The following is a 10015-nucleotide window of genomic DNA, read 5'->3' on the forward strand; positions in this document are numbered from 1 at the left end:
TTCTGACATAGAGAATGTGTCCTTCCAGACCACAAGGAACACACACATGTGTGCGCGTGCATGCACACACACACACAGCTGCCCACAGAGGAAGCCAAGGTCATAGCACTTACAGAGCTGTTCCTCATCTGTCCACAGGTGGAAGGAGATGTGTGGGCTGGGCAGAGGGATGCTTGGCGGCCGGTCTTGCAGGGTGCTACCTGAAGGAAGGAGCAGGCTGTGGAAACCATGGAGGAGAGGATTGTGGGCGTTTCCTCTGCCTTCTCACCTCCTGGATAACCCCAGCTCCTGTATGGGGCTTATAGGGGGTGGCAGAGAACCTCTCTTTCAAATCAGGTCTTGTGAGTCTTCTTCTCCCTCTCTGCCTCACCTCAGTTCATCCAGGGCCTAACCCTGAGCTGGCCTGTCCCTGCCCCTCCCTGTTGCCTGCAAACTTCCTAGCTCAGTCTTTAGGACCCTGCACTAATAACGGTGTCTTTCCCCAGCTTTTCTCCCACTGCTTCTGCCAGCCCCTCCCTGCCCTCCTTGCCCCTGCTGCCTCTCCCATTGCTCTCAGAGGCCTGTCTACATCCAGATGAGGAAGAGGCCTCTGTATTTCTCAGGGCCTCACCTAGTCTCTTGCACACAGCAGACACTCAAAATGTGCTCCTATGCGTGATGCTGAAGAGACTTTGTCAGCCAAGTGCTAAGGACAGCAGGAATCTGGCAGTCCAGGGCGAGCCTGGAACAGCCCTTCCCCCTCTTCTCCTTCCAGAAACTTCCTGGCCATTCCAGCCCAAGGTCACTCACTCCCCAGGGACCACATTGGCCGCACACTTGAGCACACCTGACTTGTAAGCCTTGGGTTTCGGCTCTCATTTGCCTGTTTCACTTCTTTATAGCCTGCCTCCTCCTCAGTGAGGCTGCGAGCTTCCTTAGGAGAGAACAGCCAACCTTCAGGGAACACTTACTCCTGCCAGGCACTGTTCATCACCTCCTGTGTACATCATTATCTGTCTGGGTCACAGGTACTGTTATTATCCCCACCTTACAGAGGAGATTGGTGCACAAAGAGGCTAAGTGGCCCAAGATCATAGAGTAAGTAGTAGAGCCAGAATGAGTCCATGTCCAGGCAGCTGAGTCCATGTTCTCACCCAAGACACTGTACTCATAACCATTTCCCATGCTGCCCTTGTAGGCCCAACAGAGGTGCTGGCTGGTGATCAAGCTGAGCAGGGCAAGTCTGGGTGGGAGGCAGGTCTGGATGTGGCGGGCAAATTCCAAGAGTACTTTGGGTGACCACGGAAAGGGACAAAAACCAGGGTAACAGCCAGAAATACACATTCTGGGACACTTCTCTGAGCTCATTTCGGGGTTTCCCAATGTATACGGACTAGCTTCCTACCAGCATCATCTCATAAAAATCTAAGTAGAATGCAAGTGTGCGGAATAATAATCTGTGCTGCCATGCAGTGTAATTGATGTTGACTCCGCTGTTATTTTAGCTGTGCTTCTCATGATCTGTGCATGCTCCGGCTCCTACAGTATAGTGGCGGAGAACTAGACAGTCAGGGTTTCAATCTATGCTCTGCCACGTAACAGCTGGGTGGTCCTGGGCAAGTGCTTTAGCCACTTTCTAATTCAGTTTTCTTATCTATAACATGGGGATTAATAATAGTTTTTAAAATCACACTCTAAGGATTCATTGATTTAATTTATGTACTAAATTTAAATACATACAGTGTTTAGAACAACTGGTGCCCTGTAGGTATCAGCTGTTACCTGCCTGAATTGCCCACCTTCTTAGCCCAGGAGCTTGGAACTTGTCCACAGTCCTCGCATTCCCAGGAGCAGCCTAGGGTCTCGTGCCGCGCTGCCCACATTCATGCAAGCCCTGGGCAGTGCAGCGCTGCTCTCTAGCGCCCCCATGCAGGGTCCCCCAGATCTCAGCCTCCTCCGATCCGCCCGTCGCTTACCGCCGCAGCGCCCCCTGGCGGCGGCCGCTGGGCCCAGCAGCGAGCTGTAGATTTCCTCCAGGCGCTCCAGGTGTCCCTCCCGGCTGGGGTTGGGCTCGTTGGCCATCTGCTCCACCGCGGCCACCACCGCGTGGAAATAGCGCACCAGGGCGCGGCGGGAGCTGGCCTGTTGGAAAACGACGTCAGACACTGGGTCCTGGCCCAGCACCCACCCTCCGCAGATCCCACCTCAAGTCCGTAAGGCCTTGGCTCCACCCCGGGGCTCGGGGGAGCTGCTTAGGAAGGTCTCTGCCTGGTACCTCCTGGGCCCCAGCTCCTGCGCCACCAAAGATGTTGCGGGATGCTGCATGCAGCTGCGGTGCCCCTTCACATCTTGGTGCCCTGGAGCATCGCTCTCTCCTTGGAGCATCTCCAAGCTCTTGGATCAATGTCCTACCCCTCCCAGGCTGTAACTCCGAGAAGGCTACGGTTTTGTCTGTTTTGTTTACAGCTCTGTCCCCAGCACCTAAAACATCTCCTGGCACATAGTAGGTGTCAGGTGTGCAGTGAACGAAGCACTGTCCTCACTGGGCTTAGATTGTAGTGTATCTGTGTGTGTGTGTGATAGTAGACATATAACTACAATTTATGGCATGATAAATAACAATAAGTGCTGAAGAGAAAATATATCAGAAGAGGTTGTGAAATTGGCGGGGGAAGGGGGGGATGAAATTTTAGATAGTGTAGGATCAGGAAAGTCTCACTGAAAGGTGAGCTTTAAGCAAAGACCTGAAGGGAGTGAAAGAGAAAGCCATGTGGAAAACTGAACATTTTAAGCATAAAGAACCACAAATGCAAAGGCTCTGGGGCATAAGCATGTCTGGCTTGTTTGAGGGACAATAAGGAATGCTGTGTAGATGAGTGTTGAGAGAAAAAGAGAGAGAGAACAGGAGATGGATCAGAGAGGAAAGGAGTTGGGGGCAGATCAGAAGGGTCTTATTGGCCACTGAACGACATTGGCTTTGACTCTGTGTGACATGCTGTGGTAGATGTGTGGTGGCCACCAGATTCCCACTTGCAGGACTGAGGACTCATTAGCCCTGGTGCTGCTGAGAGTGCAGGCAGCTGACAGCTCTCCCAAATTGCCTTCAACTGAAGAAAGCCACCTGGGGTCAAGTCCCCCATCCTGGGGATAGTCTATATCCAATGACCAGCAGACAAGGTCCTTTGCCCTAATTTGGTACAACTCTACATGACCAGCTCAACTATGGAATCAGTCGTAGGGAAATTCTTCATGGAGTTCAGTAGAATAAAGAAGCAAGGGAAAGAGGAACCTCAGAGCCCAAGAAGCTGGTTTCAAGCCTCGCTGCCAACCCACCGGGAGCTAGTTCTCAATGCTGTGTCTCCAGACACATCTCCTTGGCCCTCGTTCCCACATCTCTCCAAAACCCCTGGCTTCAAGGCTTTGCAAAGAAGCCTCCCCTGGGTCTCTGTACCCAGAGACACCCCATCTTCCCCACCTAGAACATAGTTTAGAAGATCAGAGAGGCAGGTTATCCCAAGCTGACCTTCCAGTATTGAGATCTTGTCAGTGGACAAGTAGGAGACCCATCTACTCCCCATGTGGACCTCAGACCTGGCCCTCAGCAGACAGGATGTGGGCTGGTGGTTAGAGAAGACCTACCCCCCAGACAGTGACCAGCCGAGTCACCTCTCCCAGGCCCATCTGTCGTGGAGCCAGCAAAGTATGACTAGGAATGGCATCCCCGAATTTTAGATACGGGAGCAGGAGGCCTCAGAAGGTTTGGGAAGGGTAGCTGACATGCGCTAGAGAGCCTCTTGATTAAGTCAAAATGACACCTTCACTATGGCCTGTTTGGTGAATGAGAAACAATGGCCAGAGCTCCTGGAGGGGCAAGTGGGGGCAGCAGACAGATTATGGTCAGGAAATGTCCTCCCCTCCCCAGGCTCCTGAGAGCCACGGCCAGATTCAGGGAGAGGGGACAGTAGACCACGTTAGGGACTATGGGCATCTGTGCTAAAACCAAGATGGGGCTTAGGTACAATTGGGAAGGGCATTCCTCCACAATGTGGCTGAGTGCTGGTACCAACCCTGACACGGTCACTTTGTATCTGTGTGACTGTGAGTAGGTCATCAATTTCTCTGTGCTTTAGCTTGGGTAATATTATTCATTTCACAATGTTGAGGTGAAAACTTTAAAAATGTGACTCATGTAAAGTGTTTAACACAGTGCCTAGACTACAAAGGTAGCCATTATGATTACCATCATCATTATTAAAGAAATGTATCAAAATGTACATTGCTACTATGTCTGGGTAGAGGGAGGTGAGTTTTATTTTCTTCTATAACTAAACTGCATTTTTTTTTAAACCAGGTTTTCCATGGCAAATATGTGTTTGTTTTTGATTTAGGGAAAGAGGTGATAAGTAAACAGAAGGGGGAATACCAGTTTTGTGTAAGGACCTGGGCCAGAACCAACCAGGGCTAGGTCGGGCTGTTACCTGCAGCTTCCTCTGCAGAGCCCCGGTGTGGCAGGCCTCCCCCAGGGCCGCCTGCAGGGCGTGTGAGACCACATGGCGCATGCAGGCCTCCGGAGTCTGCTGCACCTGGGCCGCCTCGATCTCCAGCAGCAGGGCACTGCACACTGAAGGCGATACCAGCTCAGGATCCACGAAGAGGAATACTCTGAGGGCAGAGGTGGGGGTGGGGAAACCAACACAGATGACGCCTGGGAGAAGGAGCACTGGAGGGGCACTCTCAGAGTCTTGTAGCCCTCCAGTTATTTAGTTCCTCAAAAAAGTCTATAAAAAGTCTATAGCAGGGCACAATAGGGAGTGGTGGAAACTGTGGCAAATAAAAGTGTGCATGGCCCTTCGACTAGGGCACTGATCCCTCTAGGTTGCCCTAGTCTCATGTTTAGGTAAGTTCCAACCTGAATCTTGTTCCCTCAGTGTCATAGCCCATTAACCACATTACCTCTAAGAGGGACCCTAAATCCTTCCTGCTGAAACTGGAGCTCTGGATTCTGAGCACCTTCTCTCAACAGCCTTACCACTCAGAAAACTTCCCACCCCCTCCACATTCAACTGTGTCGGCCCAACCTCTCCAATGCTAATTCCTCTGGATCCCTTCACCTCTCTGTATCCTCGAACACACAACCTCAAGCTGTGCCTTTCAGTGCCAGTTCAGTGAGGTACCTGCAAGGGAGGAAGCTATGTACCCCAACTCTATCACCTGCTCTCCCCAACATGAATAGTGGACATTTCCTCAGTCTTATCTAAAGGGCTAGGCACACACAGATGAAAGCCCCCCATATTTCATGGTGTGAGTAGGGCCTGAACATCCTCTATATGGATAAGCTGCTGCCTGGCTTGTTGATTCCCTACCATGGCAAAGGGCAGGATGGAGGTGGAACAATGGAACTCCAGAGCGGTCCAATGGTCATGTCCACCCTCTGCATTGGGCAGGATGACTCTGAATCCATTCCAAGAATGGCCTAAGCTGCTGGCAGTCACACCTGTCCACCCTTGGAAAGTCACCCCCCCACCCCCCGCTGGGCCAATGATTGATTGCACTGCAGGCCTCGCTCAATCCAGCCTCCTCTCGTCCTCCTCAGGAAGCAGTCATGCGGTCCCAGCACCTGGGCCCCAGCATCCTTCCTGGGGCCACTCACCTTTCCTGGTAGGGATACAGTTCACTCGTCAAGTTCTGTTCAGCAATGACCAGCCTTTGGTACAGCGTCCCTGTGAAATCAATCAACCCTGAGTCTCTGTGAAGTTGATCAACCCTGAGTCTCTGATTCCCACTCCCGCTTTCCCACAGCAAATAGATGCTGTGACTTCTGACTACTCCGGAATCTAGAGAAAAGAGCAGTAACTTGGGTGGAGCTGCACAGGGGACCCGGGAAGCCTCGGGCAGGTCTTACCTGGGACTGCTGTCTCGGTTTTCAGCCTAATGGCACAGTCCAGGGCCACCGTGCAGTAGGGGGCGGGCAGGGTCAGTAACCGCATGCAAAAGGTGTAGGTTCTCCTGTAGAGCTCCTCCGTGACCCCTGTGGCCTGTGTGACAGGGAGAAGTTGGGGTACCCAGCACTCCAGGTCACAACAGACCCTGAGTGGGGTGGATTAAGAGAAGAGGGAGGTTGGGCCTGCTGGACTGGGCTCACACGTCTCTTCCAATTCTACACCTTCAGCCTGTTCTCCTAGCATCTGCCAGACTTCCTACCAAGATGGAAATTCATCTCACCAGCAGATCAACTCCTCTCCAGAACTCTCTGCTCTGTCAGGGCAATGCATTTCCCCAGGGTCTCCCCAATTTCATCTCTGTAGGTACTAGGAAGAGGGTGCAGGAGTGCAGAGAAGCCAGTTCAGCGCAGGCAATCCAAGAGCTCTTTGAGGCTGAGAGGGGGTGTCCATGGAAGGGAGAGGAGAGTGTCCTGACCTACCACTTGGGGGTCACCACGCCACCCCAACTCTTAGCCCAGCTTACCTTAGCTAGCACGTACATTAGAGTGTGCAGCAAGGGAATGATGACATGCCGGAGATCCTCCCTTTCTGCCTAGAAAATAGATCATAGGGCAATTATTGAGCTGAGGGTTGAGGGGGGCTTGCCTCATCCTTTCAAGAGGCATTTTTGGGGGGTAAGGGGCAGGCGGGACATGGAGTGGAAGGCAGTGTCCCACCAGACCACGGGCAAAGAAAGAGGGCCATAGTCCATCTTGGGCAGAGTAAGGGGGTGGGGCAAGAGCATGGGTGTGGGGGCACAGCTGTGAAGGTATGGGGGAGCTTTGAGGGGCAGCATCACTCAGGGCAGGAGTTGTCAGCAAAATGGCAAGTAAAAGTCCCCAGCTTGGAGGACCCCTTGAATGCAGTCACCCTACACAGTCACCCTACACATCCTAGAGCACTGGCTGGTTGGAGGATAATTTTAGGTGGTATAATGATCATTTTGGAATTTTTTAATTGTTATACATTTATATTTCTAAGTGCTTTTTGTTTCTGACAAGTGATGTGAGTTTTCCATTTATGGACCTGTCATAGAGTTTCCTTTCGAGTTAATTCAAGTAAAACAATGGGAATCAGGGCCTCCCCAGTGGCGCAGCAGTTGAGCGCTGGGTTGCGAAGCTGCCCGCGGCCTCTGCAGCGCTGGTTCGATCCCCAGCTGCTCCCAGGCCACCGGAGGAGGGTCCCACATGGCGCGCAGACCTCTCCTGCCGCCCACTGCTCCCCTCAGCAGTGTACTTCGGTCCTTCTGCCTGCTCTGCTCCCCGCTCTGGCTCTGGTGAATTCTCTCACCCTCCCGCGCTTCTGACTGTACCCAGTGCTTGTATAAACAAAACAAACAAACAAATAAATTAATTAAAAAAATTAAAAACAAAACAAAACAAAACAAAAAACAATGGGAGTCAGTGAAAATACAATGATGCTTATAAAAAGGCACAGCAGGGAGAGAAATGCTGCCATTATCTTGCAGGTGGTCTATCAAAGACCAAAGTTTGTGGGGACACAGTGCTGATGGGACTGAGACCCCAGTCAGATTGACTGCCTCTTCTGCTCATCCTGTCCTGCTCCACTCCCACCCAAGCCCTCAAACCCACCTTCTCAAGTTCTCTGAGTAGAATTCGGACCAGTGCCGGGCTCTTATGAGGATCTCGCTCCACCTTCTTGTGCAGGGACCATCTCCACATACCTGGGCCAGGAAAAAGGGGAGCCCAGAGCAACCAGGTGAGGTGCGGGTCCTTAGAAAGACCCTCCGAGCAGGTCCCTGAGCCCTGGAGCCCCTGGGGACCATGGCTTTGACCCTTCAGGCAAGTGCTTGGCTCCAGGAGCACAAGGGTAAGCTTCTTCCACGTGGGAGTTCTGACAAGTCACCCTTTGTGGACAGCGAATTACAGGGCAGAAAGGGGGGAGGTGGGAAACTGGTGGGGACAGGCATGCGCGTGTGGCTTATGGCGCAACAATGGTTGCAGTTTTGGAAGTCATGTGGGCCTGGAGTGCTAAGGGGAATTTTGTTCTCAAGGAGAATTGGGGAAGGTGGTTAAGAGAGGGGGCGGCAGATCCCCAATATGCACTGCTACAGTCACAGGGGAGGTGGGTACAGAGAACTCTTCTTGGTTCTCTAGGCTCTAGGCATTTCCTGCAGAAAGGGGGCTTGTGGGAAGACCCTCACTCTATGAGCTTCAGGCTGGGGCACTTTCCTGGATCATGGGAGCAGAGTTGGAGGGGTTCAAGGTGGGGGAGCAGACAGACACCTGCCTGCTGGCTCTTACCTTGATTGCTCTGCAGGGCAGGGGCCTGGGTGCTGAGCTCCCGGAGCACAGCCTGCACGCTCCGCTGGAGGTCCAGTTCCACATCTGGGTGGGGTGGGGTGCTTTGAGGTCAGGTGCTTCGAGCTCAGCCCCCATTGGTCTTACCTCCTCTCTCCCTGAGAATGTCTTTATCCCCTCTAGGAATAAATCAGCCTAGAGCTGGTGGCCAGCATAGGGCTAGGACCAGACATAGCCCTTCAATCAGCATTTCTGTGCTCTTTGTAAAACCAGCATTTCCTAAGTACCACTGTGTATCTCCAGTGATGTACAAGACAATTTTAGATGGTACACAACCTATACTAAAATTTGAATCATCATGCACTTACTTTCATGTGTATGAGAAAAAAATAACTAGTTCTCCAACCTTTACGTGAAACTAAAATTTAAAGTCAAATAAACAAATAATTCTCTCCATGACCAAACGTCACTAACACTCCTGTGAGTTCCCTTCTCCATTAGGTCCTGACCTTGGCCCCTGGCTTGTCTTTGCTCTGCCTAGCCCACTTTCGACAATAATCCCGCTGTCATTTATAGAGAAACCCCCATCCTTGATATCTGATCGAGTTCCTCAACCCCCTACCTTTGATTTCTAAGTCCTTGACATACCTCTAGCAAGAATCCTGTTAGATTACTTTAGCAAGAGCCCCCCACCTCTACCCACTAACCCTTCACTCTGTTCATTGGTTCTGAATCTCCAGCTCTCTTTGGCTAATTCAGAGTTGAGCCCCGTCTTTCTCCCTTGTTGGAATAGTCTTGAGTAAAGTCTTCCCAACCATTTTAAAAAGTGTCAGAGTAGGGCCTCCCCTGGTGGTGCAGCGGTTGAGCACTGGGCTGCGAAGGTGCCCGCAGCCTCTGCAGCGCCCGTTCAACCCCCGGCCACCAGCGAGGGTCCCACATGGTGCAACAGACCTCTCCTGCCACGCTCTCTGCTCCCCTCAGAAGTGTGTTTTGTCAATCTGCCTGTTCTATTCCCCGCTATGGCTCTGGTGAATTCTCTCACCCTCCTGCGCTTCTGACTATACCAGTGCTTGTATAAATAAATAAATAAATCTTTAAAAAAAAAGTGTCAGTATATTTTAATTCAACTGTGTGACAAGTTGACATCACAATGGTGTGAGGTAGTACAGGAATAACTGACATCTGGAAAATGTGTAGTCCAGAAATGTGCCTCACTCATCTCTCACCATAAGGCATTTGCTTGACCAAAGGAATGAGGGGGGGGGGGGGGGCTTTGTGCCCAGGCCATGCTTCCCAGCCCATACAGAAAGCAGTGGGGAGTATCAAAAGACTCTTCCAGTGAGATTTCACAGGCCTTCCTGAAAGGCTGACTTTGGCTCAAGGATTTCCCAACTGCCCCGCTGAGCCTTTCTCCAACACCCATCAGTCTAACGTATTTCCACCCAATCCTTCTTCCTTTTCGCCTTATATGGAGTCAGATTTCCATCAGGGTCTGACAGCTTCTTCTCCATTTTCTATCCCCATAAATTCTTGGGGGTATAACCCTGCCTTGGTATCTTCTTCCAGGAAGCACTGGACTAACACCAGTAGTATGGGAGACCCACCCTGAACAACAAATTGCTCTTTATGATCAGCTCCAACCAAGAGTCTCTTTATAGGCAAATGCACATTCTCTGGAGTAAGATAAGACAAACCACATGGCCCAGGGGTTCCCCTTTTGTCATAGTTGTCAGGAAATTACAGCTAAGTTGAGGCCAACCTCAAAAAATGGGCTCATTTCGAGTGGCACAGACT

The 10015-nt window shown here is 51.5% G+C and overlaps 1 protein-coding gene across 1 annotated transcript in view; it reads right to left on the bottom strand.

The window, feature by feature from the left end:
- Positions 1-9732, bottom strand: part of PIK3R6 (phosphoinositide-3-kinase regulatory subunit 6) — a gene marked incomplete at both ends in the record, with an annotated part of 38498 nt that extends 28766 nt beyond the window's left edge. Inside the window, 9 exons of the mRNA XM_084237917.1 lie at positions 114-200; positions 1956-2121; positions 4458-4641; positions 5630-5699; positions 5882-6014; positions 6445-6513; positions 7553-7644; positions 8225-8308; positions 9654-9732. Of these exons, the coding sequence (XP_084094043.1) occupies positions 114-200; positions 1956-2121; positions 4458-4641; positions 5630-5699; positions 5882-6014; positions 6445-6513; positions 7553-7644; positions 8225-8308; positions 9654-9732 (964 nt within the window). The remainder of the gene's footprint in view (positions 1-113; positions 201-1955; positions 2122-4457; positions 4642-5629; positions 5700-5881; positions 6015-6444; positions 6514-7552; positions 7645-8224; positions 8309-9653) is intronic.
- Between the last annotated feature and the right edge of the window lie 283 nt (positions 9733-10015).

This window comes from Talpa europaea (assembly GCF_964194135.1).
Source record: "Talpa europaea genome assembly, chromosome: 7".
NCBI classification, from domain to species: domain Eukaryota; kingdom Metazoa; phylum Chordata; class Mammalia; order Eulipotyphla; family Talpidae; genus Talpa; species Talpa europaea.